General features: G+C 46.6%; 1 protein-coding gene across 3 annotated transcripts in view; it reads left to right on the top strand.

The window, feature by feature from the left end:
• The window catches only part of EYA2 (EYA transcriptional coactivator and phosphatase 2), a 263,186-nt gene that overhangs the window by 146,158 nt on the left and 96,285 nt on the right, over window positions 1–20,743 (top strand). For all 3 annotated transcript variants that reach the window (XM_086331564.1, XM_086331566.1, XM_086331565.1), the window contains exons 6-7: window positions 16,829–16,896; window positions 18,378–18,555. In XM_086331564.1, the coding sequence (XP_086187690.1) occupies window positions 16,829–16,896; window positions 18,378–18,555 (246 nt within the window). The remainder of the gene's footprint in view (window positions 1–16,828; window positions 16,897–18,377; window positions 18,556–20,743) is intronic.

The following is a 20,743-nucleotide window of genomic DNA, read 5'->3' as shown; positions in this document are numbered from 1 at the left end:
CTCCCGGGTCCCGGGGCAGCAAACACGAATGGCCACAGGAACAGGGCGGGTCACACGAGTGAGTAAAGTGGACAGAGCCTAAGAGAAATTGGCCTCTGCCGCATTTTTCGCTCTTATTTTTGTTGGAGACAGGAGTACTATTAGTGTTCTATTGGTGCTACAAAAAATTGCCCAAATTTAGTGTCTTAAAATGGAGAAGGCGATGGCACCCCACTCCAGTACTTGTGCCTGGAAAATCCCATGGATAGAGAAGCCTGGTAGCCTGCAGTCCATGGGGTCGCGAAGACTCGGACACAACTGAGCACCTTCACTTTCACTTTTCACTTTCATGCATTGGAGAAGGAAATGGCAACCCACTCCAGTGTTCTTGCCTGCAGAATCCCAGGGACTGGGGAGCCTGGTGGGCTGCTGTCTATGGGATTGCACAGAGCCGGACTGAAGCGACTTAGCAGCAGTAGCAGCAGTGTCTTAAAATAACACAATCGTTCTCTTGGGACTTCCCTGCCGGTCCAGTGGTTAAGACTCTGTGCTTCCAATGCAGGAGGTGTGGGTTTGATCCTTGGTCAGGGAAATAAGAGCCTGCATACTGTGTGACACGGCCAAAAATATATATTTTTTAATTCGTTATCTTTTTGTCTTCAAGGTCAGAATTCTGAAAGCAAAGGTGTCAGCAGGGCTGCATTCCTTCTGGAGGCTCCAGGGGAGAATCCATTCTGTCGGCCTTTCTAGCTTCTAGAGGCTGCCCGCATTCCTTTCTTGCAGCCCCTTCCTCCACCTTCACATTGCATCATTCCAACATTGGTTTCCATTGTTTTATCTCCTCTCTTAGCAGACCTTCTTGCCTCCCTCTTATTAGACCCTTGTGATTACATTGGGCTCGCTTGGCTAATTAAAAATAATCTGTCCATCTTAAGATCCGACATCACATCAGAAAAGTCCATTTTGCCATTTAAAGTAACATATTCACAGGTTCTGGGGGTTAGGACATTGGTATTTTTGGTGTTGTTTACTCAGCCAACCACAGATACACACACAAAAAAACATTTTAACTGTAGAAAAGTTATCAAGTCAAGGATGGTAGGATTTATCCTTAGTGGTGGGAAGGCAATAGGGAGGGGAGGGGAGTGTGGGCACATGGAGAGCACATTCTCATCTAAAAGCAGCAGACGCTCCTCATTTGGAATGTGTGATGGCATGGCAGAAAGTGAGCCCAATTTTCCAGAGCTCCCATCCTTTTTTTGAAAAAAAAAAAAAAAGCAAAATCTGGGTTATATGAAATTAATAACTTCTGTCAGTTTTATTTTTTAATTTTTTGGCTGTGCCATGCAGCATATGGGATTTTAGTTCCCCAACCAGGGGTTGAACCCGCTTCCCCTGCATTGGAGGAAGCATGGAGTCTTAACTACTGGATCTCCAGGAAAGTCCTGTGTGCGTTTTTAAATCCTCATGCCACAGTTACATGGCAGATACTATGAAATGTCCAGGTTGATAAGCTGACAGAGAACACTGAATTGCTATATTTGTTTCACCCCATTCTCTCCCAACAAAAGAGAAATAGCAGAAATGAGAGTGATGAGATTAATGATACTAACAGCAGATGACAATGGTTACGGCATTTCAGAACCAGATCCCATTCGCAACACAGTACACATGTTTATTCATTTAATTTTTACAGTAACCTTGTCAGGTGGCTACTATCTCAATACCCATTTTACAGATGGAGAAGTTGAGGCACAGAGGGGTTACTTAATTTGCACTGGGTCACCTAGCCAGTAAGTATCCAATTCAAACTCCATCAGAATTTGTCCTTTTTCTTTTTTTAACTTTTTATTTCAAAGTGAGTTAAGACTTCTAGGAGGAGAGTTGCACAGGTGGGACAGAGTGTCCCTATGCACCCTTCACTCAGCTGCCCCCAGTGTGAGTTTTCTGGAACCGTAGTACAGTGATTGAAACCAGGAAATTAACTGGGGCACGGTGCTTCCAGCTGCACTACAGACCTAACACGAAATTTACCAGTTTCCCCACAAATTTCCATTTTCTGTTCCAGTATCCCAGGTCACATTTAGTTATTTGGTCCCTCCTGGTCCCCTATCTCTGACAAACCTTCAGCCTTTCAAGGCCTTGACACTTTGATGAATACTCGTCAAGCATTTTTGTCAGAAGTCCCTCAGTTGGGTTTGTCTCATGTTTTCTCAAGGTTAGATTGAGGTTGTGCATTTGGGACAAGGAGACCACACACGTGATGCTGTGCCCTCCTTGCCTCTTATCAGGGCTACATGATATCAGTCTTATTACCCGTGATGTTAACCTTGATCAGCAGAGTCCATGCCCTATAACCCCTTGGTTTAAATGCTTTCCTTCTGCAGAGAGAAGGGAAAATACAAAATAAACAGAAAATATGCAGAGCAACTCGTCAGTAGACCTCATCCAGCCTGCACACTGACCTAGTACGTAGGATTTGCTTTGTGTGTGTGAACGCCCCTCTGAGTTTTAAGACAGACTTAAAAACACCCACGAGTGATGGCAGGAGTGGGGAAGGACGACACCCAAGTTCTGGGACTTTGGAAACCATTGAAGGTACAGAGATTGGAAGAGCTGACCAGAGAAGGGGAAATAAATCCAGCAGAGATGAAAGCCAAGGTCTGCAGCTGCTTGGACCATCAGATCTTTAAAAGCCACGTGAGGTTTTAGGGCAGGGAGTGAATTATGGCTCTTAGGACCCAGGACAGTCGGCTTTGATCTAGAAGTGGGAGACATCTTAAGGGAAACCGTGGCCTTTACGTAAGGTATTGCCACATCCTCCTGGGGTGCATTAGATGGACCCACTTGGAATTTACAGGTCTGCGGAAGCAACCTTAGTCCTAATGGTAAACACTTGAAAGAGGCAGCTTTGTAAGCAGAGGAACGACGCATTCAGGGAGACCCAGCCCCATACTCCCGTAAAGGGTACCTGAGAGGGATGCACCGTTTTACGAGGCTCTCTGCACCCCCTCAAGTTGGACAGATGTAGGATTTGTGAGCTTATGAAGCATTCGAGGATGGCTGTGGGCGGTCATTTTGGTGAGCACTTGACCTCTCTATTTGAAAAAGTATCAATTTGGAGAAGGTTGTCTTTACTGCCAAGAAACTTTAGACCGGAGGCTGTTCTTTGGTTTTTGGATGGCCACCCTGTCACGAACCAGATGTTGGCCTCTGTCTGCCCCAGGGCGAGCCCCTGGCCCCTCCAGTAGAATTTCCCCTGGTTGCTGAGCGCTGGCTGCCGGGAGATTATAAAAACACGTTCTGCAGGGCTTCCCCACGGCAGACTGGCCTTGGGGCCTGTGGCTGGCATCGCAGAGCATGATCAAAACAGCTCTGCAGGCAGCTGTGTACTGTTGGGGCATCAGAACCCCATGGAACAGATCCAGCAGCTAGGGGCACCCTAGAAGGAAGAAATTTTCACTAGGTTCAATCAGTCATACACTGAAACTATTAATGAACCTTCCAGGGTCGGGGGTGGAAATTCCAGCAGCTTGGAGGTTGTTGAGATGGAGAACAGCAGGGCCCAGAGTCGGGCAGTCCTGGGTTCCAATCCCTAGCCCTGCCACTTATAATCTCTGAGTTATAAATGGCAAGTGGTGTAACCCCTGTGGGTGTGGCTCTCTCGCCTTCTGCGAGGCTTTACTAAAATGCAGAGCCTTCCCTGACCACCCACCCTGTATCCCAGTGTTCCCTAGCTCCCGTCCTCGCTTTGGCTGGCTCCAGCACCTGTCACCATCTAACACGTTATTTGACATGTTTATTCACTTCCAGCCCCTCCCCACTAGGAGGTCAGCGCCACGGAGACAGCGGTTTCTTTCCGTTATCTTATTCACTGCTGGGTCCTTTGTGCTTAGGACAGACTGGCACACAGTGGGTGCTCAGTAAACACGGGTGGAATGATTGAAAAGAGATCACCCCGAGCCCCCTTTGTTCCGTTCTCCTTGTCAGAGGTGGGATAAACTAGGAAAATTAAAATGAGGGACTTACTGTAGTTCCTGGTACATAGTACTAATATGTGCTCAATAATAAGTTATCCCAGTCAATTCCTTCACTTTTTTAATTCATTCAATAAATAGCTGTTGAATGTAATGTGCCGCATATGGTGCTAGGAGCTGAAAATGGTGCCCAAAACAAAGCCTTCCTTCTTTTGTTTTTTTTTTCCAAAAATTATTTCCAGAGAGCCCATCATGTACCACCTACTCTTCTAGAAACCAAGCATAATACAGTGAATAAAAGACCAAGTACCCGCACTCAGAGAGCCTACATCCAAGTGAGAATGAGATAGACAATACGTGTATATCCAAAGATGTAAAGATGATTTCAGAGGCTGCAAGTGCTACCAAAAGAAAAAATTGAAACCAGGGTAGTGTGCGAGGAGTGGCTGGAGTGGCTGGGGCAGTGGGGACTGCTTTAGCTGGCAGGGTCAGAATGTCCCATCGAAGTTGGGGCTGACGAAGGAGGCAGCCCCATGGAGAGGGGGCAGGACCTCCGGGCGGGACCGCCAGGCCTGCAGCCCCAGCATCACCTGGGAGAGGGTTAGAAACCTCAGGGCTCACCCAGAACCTACAGAGTCTACTTTTTCACAGGATCTCTGGATGATTCGTGTGCACACTAACATTTGGGCTATAAGCAGGTATTCCAGGCGGAGGGAGGGGCAAACATAGACGTCTCAAAATGATGTTCTAAACAGCGAGGAAACTGGAAGGAGGCCAAGCGGAGGTGTCCTGGTTTGCTAGGACTGCAGTAACCAAGTCCTACAATTCTGGAGGCCAGAAGTCCAATATCAAGGTGTGTGCAGGGTTGGATCCGTCTGCAGGTTCTGAGAGAGAATCTGTCTCTTGCCCCGCCCCCAGCTTCTGGTGGTCGCCGGCCATCCTTGGCCTTCCTGGGCTTGGAAACACAGCACTCGGGTCTCTGCCTCTGTCCTCATAGGGCCTTCTTCCCTCTGCCTGCCTGTGTCGAGTCCTCTCTTCTCGTGAGGACACGAGTCACTGGATCATGTGTTGTGTACGCAGTCTCTCAGCCCTACTGGATGCTTTGCAGCTCCGTGGACTGTAGTCCACCAGGCTCCTCTGTCCATGGAATTTCCAGGGCAAGAGTACTAGAGCGGGTTGCCATTTGCTTCTCCAGGAGATCTTCTTGATCCAGGGATCGAACCCACGTCTCCTGCATTGGCAGGCAGATTCTTTACCACTGCACCACCTAGGAAGCCCGTCATTGGATCAGGGCCTGCCTAATCCAGAATGACCTCATCTTAACTTGATTATATCTGCCAAGACCCTGTTTCCAGATAAGGTCATGTTCATAGATCCTGGAGCTAGGACTTGAATAGATCTTTTCAGGGAGCACAGTTCATCCCACAGCAGGGCAGAAAGGTGGGGCTCCGTGAGGTTAGAGAAGACGCAGGTCACAGCAGGCCTGTGGATGTAGTGAAGGGTTGTAAATACAACGGGAACCCAGGGAGGCTGTACTGATCTGGAGCAGAGTGGGCCTTGAGGATAAGGAACTGAACCAGGACCTGGGTGGGTACAGGAAAATCCATGAAGAGACTATGCATTCTTGGGCAAAGAGATGATAGAGGTGTGGAGGTGGTGGTGGTGGAGATGAAGAAAAATGGATAGACTTGCAGGGTATTTAAGAGGCCGTATTCATAGAAATCGGTGATGGCATTTAAATCTGTGAGGTGGGGAGAGCATCAAAGATGATGATTCAATCATTTCATCTGATGTTTCAGCAGACTTTTTTGCATATCTACTCAGTGAAAAATGGGTATGTTATTTCTTTTTGGAGGAGGGCAGTCATGTAAATGCCAAGGGCCCTCATGGTCACCAAGTGGCTGCACCAGCTCAGCTGGTTTACGATCTAATACCTTGAGATTCCCTGTCATTTGGACCTGCGTGGTTCAGAGGCACATCCCTAAAGCAGTCATTGTGCTCGGGGGAATGTGATACAGTAATCGATCCAGGCTGGCTCACACACTCCATTCTTGTCAAATTTCCACCAGGGCAATATAAGGCCTGTCTAACCTTAATGCCCTCCCTAGGCACTTGACATCAGCATACATTTCTCTGATCTTGGGACTACCCTGGGGGTCCAGTGGCTAAGACTTCTACACTCCCAGTGCCGGGGGCCCAGGTTCAGTCCCTGGCGGCGGAATTACATCCCACATGCCGCAACTAAAGATCCCATGTGCCGTGACTAAGACCAAATACATACATACATAAATAAGTATTTAAAAAAAAAAAAAAGAATCTCTGGTCTTTATAGGTTCCCATTCTCAAGAGTCTCTCTCGAGGAGCTGCTTGGCAGGAAGAATTGCGTGTTTGGCCTTGGCATCCATTATTACCTCCTGATGTCTTTCTACCACACTGAGCAGAGAAGTCACACAGTCAGTCCTTTCCCGAGTTGTATCAGATCATGCCATTCCCCTGCGTGAAAGTCCTGCTGGGGTTTCCTGTTGCAATCAGAAATAAATGCCGGTGCCTAGCCATAGCTGCCCCCGGCCAAGCCTGGCCTGGGTGGGCGCCTGAAGAGCCTTTCAGACCACATCATGCATACGGCCCCCTAAGCCCTTCTTCCATTTCAGCTCACACTGGCTTCCCTTTTGTTCTTCCCATCTCAGGGCCTTTACATTGTGCTGATACCCCCAACCTGGAATGACCTTTCGCCAGCCCTTCACTGGTTGGGCTGGTTCTGTCTCATCCATTGAGCTCCTGCACACCTACCATCTCCTCTAAGACGCCCACCCAGTTTATCAATCTTTCTACGTAACTGAAAGGAACAGATTTCCATGTTTCGCCGGCGTGTTTGCTCGGGGCAGCCTCACCATCCTGCCTCTTGCCTTTCTCACCGAGCGCCTTGGACGTCTTCCCGCAGCAGCACGTGTGGCCCTGCCTGTGATCGCTGGCTCCCCGACAGTATCCTCGCCCCTCTTGGCGCCCCCACCTCCCCCGCCTCTGCCCCAGCTTTATTCCGACTCGTGTGGCAGAGACGCAGTGACAGGGCAGCCGATCTGAAAAGGCATTCTCAGGAATGCGGATTGTTTTATTACCAGTTAAATATGCTTTATGCTACCTGTGAATGAGGCCATTGTGACATTTAGCAACTGATTTGATTAAACGCAGATGTGGGCTGGACTCCACGTGGAGCAAAGATGCGAGAGGACAAGCTCCGGGGGTGTGTTTGGATTTGTTTTAAGATGGCAAAATGGGCTTGACGACTCGGTATCAGCAAGACAGACTTGGGCGCCTCCCTTCCTGTCTACGGACCACGAGTGGGTCTCAGAGCCGAGAGCTCAGTGCGGGCCCACCCCAGAATCCTCTGTTTTCATTTGGGATCTGTGTTTGGCCCTATCCAAATTGTTTTCTTTTTTTTCTTTTTCCAAACTTCCTGGATGTTTTTACTTCCATGAAAATTTTTAAAATGGTAGATCAATGAAATACTCTCTTTGTTGACACCTCCAGCGGTAATTATGAACCCAGAGAGGATCATAAGCTCACTCCTAGTTACTGAACACTTACTCTGTGCTGGGCTCTGCCTCTCATAAGCCTTATCTCACAGAATCCTCATAATAAATCATAGAAGTAAACTGTGCACAGTTCCACTATTCAGATGATAAAACTGAGGCTTAGGAAAACTGAGACTTGTGCACAGTCACGAGGGCAAAGTAATCAGTTACATCTGAATTCACTGTTGTCATCCACCCCTTCCAGGCTCTCAGATCCAAGAAGACAGGACCCAGCTCTCTCTCAAGATAGAAATCTTGGCACATAGGAGGCACTGAGCAAATATTTATTGAATAAATGAGTGAATGTCTGGGTGAGTGGACACAGTAGGAAAAGGGCTGGGCCAGGGCTTACCAGGTCTTTGCGGTCACTGGATCCTGGGTAAAGAAAAGAAGCAGAAAATCGCCCTGAAAAAGAGCTGTGTGATTTGAACCTGGGCCATGGATGGGATGCTTGAGTGGCTGGGTTTCTATAACAGGCTCACCTCTCTCTACCTGTGGTTTTTCTCTGTGGTACATTATCTGCTGATGACTTTGTATATCACCCCCCCCCCCTCCAACTGCATATCCAGAGTTTTCTCGCTTGCAGTCCTGGTATGGTTTCATCAATCTTATTCTAGTACTGGCAGCAGTCAGACTTAATGAATGAATGAGCACCTGTTGGGGGTGGAGGGATGGGGTTTTTTTAAAGCATCTTTTAAAACAGTTAGTTAGTTGCAGCAAGTGCAATCTTTAGTTGTGGCAAGTGGGAATCTAGTTTTTGAGTGTCATTGTGGACCCAGTAGAGTAAGTTCCTTTGTTACAGGGAAGGAAATTGTAAGATAGATTCCAGAGCAAGTAACATTGATGAGAGGGTGCTTGTGCATTGGGACTCTCCGTGAGATTTCCTTTGCCTGGGATGGCAGGTCAGACATGCGGGTGACAGTGAAATCAGGAGGGCCTAAAGAACCTGTGGCCTTCCCACAGCTGCTTGGAAGGCTGAGCTGCACACAGGCTGGGGCTGGAGCTCTGGAGTCAGGCTGACCTGGGCTTGAACCCTGCCCTGTCACCTACAGATAGAACCTCCCTCCTCTGGTGCGTAGTGGAGACACAACAAGATAATGTGTGTAAAACGACCAGCCCTGGGGAAGGTAATAAGTGTTCAATAAACGGAGACCATTACCCGTAGTAGTACAACAGCTAATGCTGGTAACTGAGGCTCCTCAGGGCTTAGATTAAGTTAAAGCCGAGCTTGAGAGGGAGGAGAGGTTTTCATTGACAACTGTCACCATCTCCTTAAAAAGTGGGAATCCAGGGACTTCCCTGCTGGCCTGGTCGTTAAGACTTCACCTTCCAAAGCAGGGGGTGTGGGTTCCATCCCTGGTTGGGGAGCTAAGTTCCTACACGCCTGGCAGCCAAAAAACCAAAACATGAAATGGAAATAATATTGCGACAAATTCGATAAAAATTTCAGAAGGGTCCACATCAAAAAAATCTTAAAAAAAAAAAAAAAGGAAATCCAGAAGGCAACAAGCCCAAGAAGGGATGTGCAGAGTCACCCAGTCATCAGAGAAATGCGAATTCAGGACAATAAATGAGATGTCCTAATTGGATAGCAGAGATTAGCAAGTGGGGTTATGCCAACCGCTGGTGGGGACTCGAGGACAGGGGACCCACCAGCACTGCCAGTAGCTGTGCCAAGAGCGCTCACTCAGTCCTTAGGGAAACTCAGTCTGTTCGGCCTTGGGACCTAGCAGCCCAGCTTGCAGGAGTACATCCCAAGGAAATTCACACACAGACCACGAGGGAGAGGTCCAACGATGTTCACAGCAGCCTTGTTGGTGATGGAGACATCCCACGTCCCCTCCCGGATGGAGGAGGGAACAAAAGAGATAGGAAGAAAGCACACAGGGAGGGCTGGGCAGCTGCTGGGGCGGCAGGCGGGATATACCCGCAGTAGCATCGATGGGTCTTAAGAACCTAATGCTGACACTCAGTGCCGGTAACTAAGAGGTTAATACCATAAAAGGCAAACACAGACACAGAGGCATCCCACTCCGAAAAGATGTCATACACTTTCCAACTTGTGCTTTTTGTCTCACATCTTATAAGCAACACAGGTTAGTTTCAACTTCAGTTTTGCTTTCTGATACAGACGCGTGTACCTCGTTCTAGACAATGGTTGACTTTTATGTTTTGATTAGTCTGCATTTGTATATGTGACTTTTGTCTTGAAAGCAGTAAAACCATAGACATGTGCAAAACAAATAACAAATGTATGAATATTAAGTACGTAATGTAGAAATCAGCTGTGTACTTAAAAATATTTTGGCCAGGTCTGGAACTTTCAGGGGATTCATGCAAGAAATATGGAACGTAGATTTTTAATGAGCGATGTGAAAAGATACCAGTAAAGGTACTTCAGGGAAAAAAAAGAACCTAATGCTGGATGAAAAAAGCTAAGAAACCATAAGAAATGTAATGCACAAAATTTACCGGAACTACATATAAATGAATGGTGGTGTTAGTCGCTCAGTCGTGTCTGACTCTTTGACACCCCAGGGACTGTAGCCTGCCAGGCTTCTCTATCCATGGGATTCTCCAGGCAAGAATACTGGAGTGGGTAGCCATTCCCTTCTGCAGGGGATCTTCCTGACCCATGGATTGAACCCGAGACTCCTGCATTGCAGGTATATTCTTTACATCTCAGCTACCAGGGAATTATATATTTGCCCGCAAAACGCTAGTGCACCATTTGTAAGAACACAGAAACAAAGGATACACACAGACACACTGGAATGGAAAATGTGCAAAGAACGTGAATTAACTCCTCAGCACTTAACGTTTTGCATGATGACAAAGGCGGGGGATGGGGGGCAGTGAGATGCTAGCCGCACAGGTTCCCTGACATTGATGTAAGTACAGTTCCAGGGACATGACTAATTCCTCAGTCCCTCGTCTAGGTATAAATCTCAATCTGTGCGCTCAAGGGGGTACAAAATAGAACTGATTTTATTTTCAGTATTTCAATGTGATTTCTCTTTGGAGCCACCATTTCCCTGAACCGATGGGAAAGTTTTGTCTGGGGCTTTCCCAAACTCTCCAAAATGTTGGCTGTAGTTCTGGCATCTTACCCAGTGTGTTGTGGGGTTGGGGGCTCATCCTGTCTTCCCTTACTGGGGCCCAGGCTGCTGCCAAATCATTCATTTCTTGGCCCATGTAGCCTTTTTGGGTCTGGGGCTCTTCATTGCTGTGTCTGTGCTACATTGTGGACACAGGAATCTTCTATTGTTCTGTCTTCCTAGACCACAGGTCACAAACTGGAAACCCATTGGCCACATCCACCATGTGACCATGTTTTTAATTTTTTTTGTTTTTTGTTTGTTTTGTCTGACTACTTTGTATTTATTGCGTACACTTTAAAATTGGAACATTTTATACAAATCCAGATTTCTGACTTGTTTGGAAAAATCAGATGCCCTGGCTACTTTAGACTCACATTTCTAGGTGACACAGGTAAGCTGGAGCTGAGTAGTATTGTATCAGTTAAGAATGCTTTGGTCTGCAAGGAACAAAAAGCTCAATTAACATCAGCTTACACCATAATGGTATTTATTGGGCATTTAGCCAGAAGTCCGGACCCCCAAGGTTGTTTGTCAGCTCAATTTTTTATCTTCGAGGACCAAGTTCTTTTCATCTTTTTACTCCTTCTGCCTCAGCCAGTGGACCTTTTGTTTTTATGGTTGTGACCTCATGTCCCAAGATGGCTGCTGTAACTCCAGACATTACATCCTTACATAATCCAAGGGAGGATCCAGCAGAGGAACAAAAGTCTCTCCCAGAAGCCCCCTTGACCAGAGCTAGATTACATGGCCATCTTGAAGCTGCTGGGGGGAAAGGAATTGGGAGTTCCTCCTGGAGAGCCAAATAGTGTCTGCTCCAAGCTGCTGCCCCCTTAGATAGAAACTATACATTCTAGTTTGACACAATCCCCACCACCCTCATCATTCCCTGACCCTGAAACTGCATGTCAGTCACCATTTATCACTGTCTGCACCAGCTCCTTCCCTCTCCTCCCTGTAAGGTTCTGAGGGCTTCCTGTCTTAGCCGCAGCACACACGGCCACTTCTGACTTGAGGGTCTTTTTTTTTTTTTTTTTTTTTTTTAATTTTAATTGGAAGCTAATTACTTTACAATACTGCAGTGGGTTTTGCCATACAATGACATGAATCAGCCCTGGGTGTACATGTGTTCCCCATGACCTGAGCGTCTTGCTGCTTTCTCAGCAGCTACATGCGGGTGCAGAGAATGGAATCCCTCTGCCCCACGACTCCTGCTCGTCCTCACTCGCCTCCTCTCACTCTTTTCCCTCCCTCTTGCTCTGTCCCACTTCTCTAGCCAGGAGAATTGCATCCCCCACTTGAGAAAAGCCTTCTTTCTTCCTATTTCTTACTAAGCCGTTTTACCTACTTCACCCTCATTCTTAGTTGGCCTGCCAAGTGGGATCAGCCCACAAGCCTGCTGGCTAGCAGGAACAAACACATACGAAACTGGAGTGAGAAACTTTCACAGCAGCTCCATCGTGCCCCCAAATCCATGCCCGTGATCAGAGACTCGTCTCCTTGAGCAGGGTGTGGACCAGTTCAGGACGATCCCACCATGAATTGCCGCATCTTCTTCCCCAAAGCGTTAGCATTTAAAAGCCAGCGTTCACACATCACTGTGTTTTGGTCTGTCTGGAGTTATCTCAACTCCTTGCGTATCTCTTCACTCAGTGGTCTTCTGTCTGTCCTCTCTGAATATCAGCGTCAACCCTTGCCCATTGTATGATACTAGAAAAGTCATAGACACAGTAGTATTTGGTACATCACTGGGAAACGATTATTCAATAAATGAATGACCATTCACTTAAAAACTGTTTTACTGAGCCAGGCAGTAAGAATCAACTTTTACTTAAAATCCAAGAAAACCAACCAGTCAAAAAAATAAAGCAGTTCTCCGATATGACACGCAGAATAGCAATGTCTTCAGCAAGAAAGAAGGGCATTTCTTTCTCTCCTCAAAGTCCAAACTGATGTGGCGGTTCTGGTCTGCGCATATGGCGGGGTTCCAAGCTCCTATGTCTGGTTCCTCAGTTTTGTGATCCAACATAGCTCCATTCCAGGCAAGGAAGAACCCACCTCTGCCCTTTGAGGGCACGACTAGGAAGCTGCACACAGTAACTTAGCCCTCTTCCCTTCCCTGGAGCTCATCACATGACCACACCAGTCACAGGGGAAGCTGGGCCACGGGGCTTACTCTAATCGGCCATGCGCGCAGCTTGAAAGCAGAGATTCTCTTAATATGAGAGAGAAGGAATAAAGGGATAGTGGAGGGGACCCCAAAGCAGGATCCGCCACCATCGTCCCCTTAAGAGAAGATGTTTTTCCTCTTCTCATCCTTGCCCTCCCCAGGCCTTCCACCAGCCAAATGGAGGCGAGAGGTCAGTGTTTAACATTCCAGCTCCAGGTGGGTCCATTTGCAGACCACATATGTGGCATGAGGCATCTGGGGCTGTGTGCCCCCTTCCTCCTGCGTCCTCTCTGGCATGGGAGGGCTCTCTCACTGCGGGGACTCGGGGACTGCCCTCGGCATGCTGCGGTTTGTTCAGCTGCCCATTCTTCTCATGCCCCTGGGTCATAAAATATAAACAAACAAGAAGCCGTTTGGGAGAAAGAATACCAAGGGATGAGATTGTGGGCCGGTTTATTTCTAAACCCGCCCAATTCATCATTCAGAAGGTTGCCACTAAAGAAAAGAGAAATCAGGAGAGAAAGCACCGCATCCAGAAGTGACTTCCCAAGGCAGGTATGTTTCTGTGATTTAGCAGGGAGGGGTTGCCATGGTAACCAGGACCCCCAAAATGACCTTGAATGAAATCGACTGGCCTAGACTTTCTGCCAGATGTGTCCTGACAGGCCGTGGAGGAGAGAATGGGATTCCAGCATATCATGCTGTATTAGTGTGGACACATTCTCTGGTTTCTGGGTCTCAGATAAGCCTCCGTGGAATGAAGATCTGAAGCAGATGCCCACGTGTGCTGGTGTTCCTGGTTCGTGCTCTCTTCATGCAGCTCACTCCTACTCATCCTTCAGAGACTAGTTTAGTTGTCATTTCCTCCAGGAAGCCCTCCCTGACTCCACACCTCCCAGTTGGCATTTCAGAACCCTTCCCTGTGCCCCCCAAGCTCCTAGTGAAATCACTTTCTGGCAGTTTACTTCTCTCCCACCTTACCAGTGCTTGGGACACATTCCCCTCACCTCTGGATAAGAGTGGTGTTGTTCAGTTGCTAAGTCCTGTCCAACTCTTTTGTGACCCCATGGACTGTACCCAACCAGGCCCTCTGTCCATGGGATTTCCCAGGCAATAATACTGGGGTGGGTTATCATTTCCTGCTACTCCAGGGGATCTTTCTGGACCAGGGATCAAACCCACATCTCCTGCATTGGCAGGAGGATTCTTTACCACTGAGCCACCTGGGAAAGCCCTGGATAAGGATATGGTTAGTTTATTTTGTCGATCTGACTTTGGAACCATTTCAGTGTTTTATATAGTTATAAAACAAGTTTAACAGCAAACTGTTATGAATCTAATGGTATATTGAGTTAGTGTTATAACCTCTTGGAAAAGAGATTTTACTTGCCCATATTTTTACTCTTTTTCTTTCTTCCTGCCTGATGTTTCAGGGTTCCTTTTCTCCCCTACCTCTCCCCCCCCCGCCCAGTTTTTAAAATTTCTTGTCTCTTTTAAGAACTTTCTGTAGCCCTTATTTCAGGGGAGATCTATTGTGACAAGTTCTCTTGGTTCTCCCTCATTTTGAGAATGTGTTGATTTCCCCCATTTCTGAAGGATGTTTCCTCTGGATATAGATTTCTGAGTTGATACTCTTGAATAATGTCGTGCCACTTTGTTCTCGCCAATAGAAATTGTCAAGCTTATTCTAAAATTGATATGTAAATGTCAAGGTTATACTGAGAAGGCGAAACAATCTTGGAAAAGAAAAACCCAGTTGGAGAACTTACACTAGCTGGTTTCAAAACTTCATATAAAGCTACAGTAATCAAGACTGGATGGAATTTGTGCAGAACGGATAGGTCAGTGGAAGAGAATAGAGAGCCCATAAATAAACTCTCACGTTGTCAATTTTTGACAAAGGTGCCAAGTGATTTAATGAGGGAAAGGATAGACTGTTGGAATAACTGGGTAGCCATGTGCAGAAAGATTAATTTAGGCCCTTATCTCACACAGTACACAAAAACTCACTTACATTAGGTCATAGACCTAAACGTAAGGCCTTCAACTCTAGAATTTCTAAAAGAAAATATTAGAAAGAGTCTTTATGACCTTGAGTTAGGCAGCAAAAACAAGATTTATAAAAAATATTAGTAACTTTAAAACTTTTGCTTTGGTTTTCAAGCAACACCATTAGAAAAATTAAGAGACAGGACTGGGGGATAATATTTGCAAATCATATGTCTGATAAAGAACCTGTGTCCAGAGTATATAAAGAACTCTTACAAATCAGTGTTAAGAGAACACCCTAACTTTTTTTTAGTGGGAAAAAAATTTGAATGAATCTTCATCAAAAAAGATACCTGAATGACTAATAAGTACATAAAAAGGTGCCCAACTTGATCAGTCATTAGAGAAATGCTACTTAAAGCCAAAATGAGAGACCACTACACATCTACTGCTCAGCTGCTCAATCGTTTCTGACTCTTTGCAACCCCATGGACTGAAGCCCACCAGACTCCTCTGGCCATGGAGTTTTCCAGGCGAGAATACTGGAGTGGGCTGCCATTTCCCACTCCAGGGACACATCTACTAGAATGGCTATAATCAAAAAGAGCTGCCTGAGGCTGAGGATGGGAGAAGAGGTTGACTGCAAACAGGCATGAGGGTTCTTTGAAGCCAATGGAAATGTTCTAAAACTTCATCGTGGTGACAGCTGTACAGTAAAGCAATTTACTTTAAAAATCACTGAGCCAACATTGACAGTGGAGGGATTTTATACAGTGTGCCCCAAAAACAGTTCTAAAAAGAAACCGCTTTGGCAGTACAGTGTGTGTGCTCAGTCACTCAGTCGTGTCTGACTCTTTGTGACCCCATGGACTGTAGCCCGCCTGGCTCCTCTGTCCATGGAATTCTCCAGGCAAGAATGCTGAAGTGGGTTGCCATTCCTTCTCCAGGGGATCTTCCTGACCCAGGGATCAAATCGAGGTCTCTTGCATTGCAGGCCGATTCTTTACTATCTGAGCCACCAGGGAAGCCCTGGCAGTATAGAGCCATGTTGGAAAAGCAGACTTGAGCCAGACTGCCTGGATTCCAGCGCCCGAGGCTGTCACTCACTATCCAGGCTGCCTTGAGCACGAGACTTAATTTTCCTCTGCTCACTTCCCCCATGAGGAGCCCTGACACACACAAGTTGACTGCTGTTCTGGTGGTAACCCCCGTCTTCTTTCTCTGGGCTCCCACTCCACTGACCCCTTTTTCTTTCTCTGTAACCTGTCAAGCTAATCCCTACCGGAGAGTCTCACCCTCAGTGTTCGTGAAGTCTCTTCCCTCAAGGCATTTCCATCACTGGTTTCCTCTTACCATTCATGACTCAGCTCAAATGTCATCTCGGAGGTCTCCCCTGACCACCAGCTTACCTGGTCAGGGGAGACCAGGTAATGACACCACACTCATTCATTGACTAAGTAGCATTTTCCAGTAGTAGTAGTATCGTTTTTATTCCCATTTTACAGGTGGGACAACTGAAGTTCAAAAAGGAGAAGTCATTTTATTCATTCAATTCAAAGCATAATCATTGCTACCTTACATCCTTTAGAATGGCTGCAATATTTTTTAAAAATCAGAAAATAAGTATTGGTGAGGATGTGGAGAAATTGGAACCGAATCACTTTGCTGTACGTCCGAAACTAACACAACATTTTAAATTAGCTATACGTCAGTTTTAAAAAGTAAAAACAAAATGGTTAAAATGGCCAGTGTTGTTATGTACATTTACCACAATTTTTAAAAAACTAAATTATTTTTAAAACATAGTTATGGAGTACCAGAAGCTATGTTGTGTGCACTCTCATTTATCTCTCACCAGAATCCTTTGAAGGTGTTATTTGTATTTTATTCATTAACTGAGAGAACCGAGGTTCAGAGAGATCGTCCGAGTCATAAGTTCCATCCCAAACTGTCGAACCTCAAAGACTCCAGCCTTCCACTGCGCCTTTCTCCTCCACGTCCCTCCCTGACTGTAAGAACCTCATCTGTCGCTCCTTCCCACAGGCACGGCTGGGATCTATCAAGGAGCAAATGGACTGACCAACGCGGCCGGATTCGGAACTGTGCACCAGGTAGACTAGCTCCCTACCAGTGGCTTTCTTGGCTCTTTCCATAAGCAGTCCCCTTAAATCAGGGCAGCCAGAGAGGCCACCTGCACCAGGCCTCTTATTCCCTGGGTTTGGAGGCCACAGGGGCCAGGCTACACCAACAGCCATCGGAAAGAGACAGCGTAGAGGCAGAGAAATCGGAATTGTTGGCAGATTTCCAAGATGAAGGGGCTCTGTTCTGTGTTCCATCTTGATGCCCGTTGAAGACACCCATTGACTGTTGAGTCTGGAATGTATGAAAGCAAAAACATGTGGCTTTCACCAGACCCCGAGCTCTTCAAGGGTGAAAGGACATCATCTTTATCTCTGCATCTCACTGTAAAGTGCCCAACTTTACATTATAAATACTTGTGAAACGGAGCTTAGTCAACACTATAAAGATGGATGGATGTTGGCCAATAATGTGAGTCTCTTGGTTTCACTTAGAGAGTGAGTTAAGAATTAACCTGCTCACGGTGGACGGGAACTCTGTGCACTGCCTGTGTACCTTTCCTATTAAGAACCTTCCATGAGTTCTTTGCAAGATTGAGAAGCTCTACTTTCCAGGGGGGCTAAATATATGAAACAGTGACTATGGTGGAGGAGTTGGACTATCTGGTTGGTTGAAACAGACCAAGATACTCTTTGATAAAGAGGATTGGTATTCTTTGATTTCATCTCTAAGACTCCCTCCTAGAAGGTTCTGGATCCTTAATGCTGTGTAGGCGTACTAGATTTGAGCCACCACCACCACCACCCACCATGAACCTAAAATGAACCTAGACTCCTGCACAAGTGTACGTGGTCTTCATTCCTCACTCAGTTGTTCTTTAATTTTTCCAGCATTTATTGAGTGCCCACGTGTGCCCAGCACTCTTCCAAGCACTGGGGATACAATAGTGCCTGAGACGGATGCTGTCAGAACCATACCCACGTCCCTTAGGGTGTACCCATTGGCTTCCAGCTGCCAATCTCTGCATCTCTGGGCACACAGGTGTTTTCTGGAACCAATGTATAGGGCAGTAGGAAGTGCCAGGGAATTGAAACCCTCTGGGAGCAGCTCTCAAGCAAAGACTGGCTGGAGTTGGTGTATAAATACCCCAGCTCCTTTGCCCCCTGGGAGAGATCTTTCTGAGGTGTGTTTTTTGCCATCCCAGCATCTCCTGGGTAGAATTCAGCTCCAGTCCCCACTGGAGAAGCCCCCGTGCTGACTGCTTGCCCTTCTTCCCTTTGCTACCTCACTTCCCCATTCCCCAGCTGGTCTTGCCTTCATCCCCCAAATCCTCTACTTGAATCCTTGTCTTGGGGGAAAATCTGCTTTTAGCCAAAACTCCAGCCCTCATAGAACTTTTATTGTAACGGTGGGGGAACAGGGATCGATTCAGAAGACCCAGCCCAGGAGGCCCCTCGCCCCCGTCAGCCTGACAGTCTTCCCCACTCACAGCCTCGTGGGTTTCCCTTTCCAGGACTATCCTTCCTACCCCGGCTTCCCGCAGAGCCAGTACTCCCAGTATTACAGCTCGTCCTACAACCCTCCTTACGTCCCAGCCAGCAGCATCTGCCCTTCTCCTCTCTCCACGTCCACCTACGTCCTCCAGGAGGCATCTCACAACATCCCCAGCCAGAGTTCCGAGTCGCTTGGCGGTAAGTACCATCACTGCCCTGTGGTCATTCATGGCTGTGGTCTGAGCTCTTGTATGAAAGATGAACTGAGTGGAGGTCCCAGTTTTAATGAACTGGTCACCCATGAGTTAGCATCAGCCCTCAGATATGTTTTGTTGGCTTTTCTTTGTGTGTGGATGTGGGGGCGTGGTGTACGTGTGTTTTTAATTGCACCCATGTTTTAGAAAGTCATAAATTTTTACCTAAAAATTCTAAGGCCTGCCTTCTCTTAAAAGACGATCCGGTCACCCTAGGCCCACATTGTTAAGTGACAGGGCTTGGCTGGAGCTGAGTAATGTTTGCTCCATTTAGACAGAGCACACCCGATTCCACATCTAGGCCCTTTGGTGATGTTTGCATCCCTGTGTGAACTAGCTCACCAGCTTGTGCATTCATTTATTGATTTCGTAAATCTGCTGTGCACGTGTCTACTCTTTATGAGACAATTTAGACTCATCACCATTAAATACCATGACAGCCATAAATTAGACCGTCCAATAATAGGAAATATTGCATTTTCTTCTTTTCTGAAGCCTCCTGTTTCTGGGGCTTTGTAGAAGGCAAGCTAGCATGATGTGTATGGACATTCATTCAATAAATATTCATTGGTGGATGGCTAGAAAAAGACAGTAGTGAAGACTCACCACTTTCGTTCCTGCAGCTCTTGGTGCAGCTGTTGCTTGCGTTTTCCACCAGTTGGGGTGGGTTAAATCGCACTGGCTTGGTGACAAATGGGAGACAACACAGCCAAGCATTTTTTAGTCAACTTGGAAGGCAGTTTAAGGTTTGGGCGTTGACTTTGGTCACTGTGACCTCATCAAAGAGTATAGAATAAATGCATAATACCCACCTTCCAATTTCCAAAGTTTGCTTCCTTGGAAGAGTATGAAATGTAACAAACTTGCCGAATTATCTTTGCCCATCCTGCTTTTCAGCATGTGGCCTCTTCAAACTGGTTTCAGAAATGAAATATAAGCAGGAAATCTTCCACTTGATGCTACTATGTATAATTTGCTGGTGAACTGGATTCTAGAGACTTGACTTCTCAAGAATTTGGGTTATGTGAGATGGTCATTTTTGTTCCCCATCCGGAGCGAACATAAAGGCTCTTTGTGTCTCTTTGAAATTTTCCCTTATTGTTTCCCCCTGTTCTTCATTTATCCCCTGGCCCTAAGGTTCAACAATAAGTGGTTGAGATGGTTTTTACTGTGTGTCTAACAAGCTCACATAAAATCTAATGACATAAATAATAGTCAGCTGTAACCAAGGTCTCTTGCCTCGTCTCCCCCGTGTCTGTTATAAAGGAACGGCACGTAAGCTTACTTGTGCACACACGCACACGCTCATGCACTGTCTTAAAATTCCCCATAAAAACTCCACTTCTGAAATTATCCAGGATCTCCTTGAGTGGTTGGTTCTAAATTCCAGAGGCTCAAGAGGTTTATATATTACTGACAGATCATGCTCACCCTTTGCGTTGTCCGGATACGCTGTCCTCAGGCTCTGCTCCTCCGCAGCCCGCAGCCCCATCAGCGCACTGTTGGCATCAACACGAATTCACAGTTACGTGAAGCCCTAACAATTCGCGGACGTTTGCAGAGCAATTCGCTGATGGCGGGAAGATCCCCTGGAGAAGGGATAGGCCACCCACTCCAGTGTTCTTGGGCTTCCCTTGTGGCTCAGCTGGTGAAGAATCCACCTGGAATGAGGGAGACCTGGGTTCGATCCCTGGGATGGGAAGATCCCCTGGGGAAGGGAATTGGCTACCACTCCAGTATTCTGGCCTGGAGAATTCCATGGGATCACCAAGAGTCAGACACGACTGAGCAACTTTCACTTTCACTTTTGCTGATGGCAAAGGCAAAATCTGAACCTCTCTTGTTACTCAAGAGAAAAGACAAATCAGTAGTGGTTGCTTTAATTCAATTATTCTACTTCCACAAACTTACACTAAAAATAAAGTTTCACATAGGTACAAAGACTTAAGTTAAAAGAATTCTTTTTGCAGCAGAGCAAAGGCCTGGAAGTAACCTAAATATCCATGAATAGGAGTCAGGTTAAATAAACGGTAGTGTACCTACCCTTGGCACACTATACATCTGTTGAAAAGAATCCACTAATACGGATCTCTCTGAGCTGTTGTGATAGGTGAGGAAACAAGAACTACATG

Source organism: Bos grunniens, chromosome 13 (genome assembly GCF_055505025.1).
Source record: "Bos grunniens cultivar Pamir isolate PY7600 chromosome 13, Bosgru_T2T1.0, whole genome shotgun sequence".
NCBI lineage: Eukaryota > Metazoa > Chordata > Mammalia > Artiodactyla > Bovidae > Bos > Bos grunniens.
Note: the sequence above shows the minus strand (reverse complement) of the source record. Positions and strands in the feature narration are given on the sequence as shown.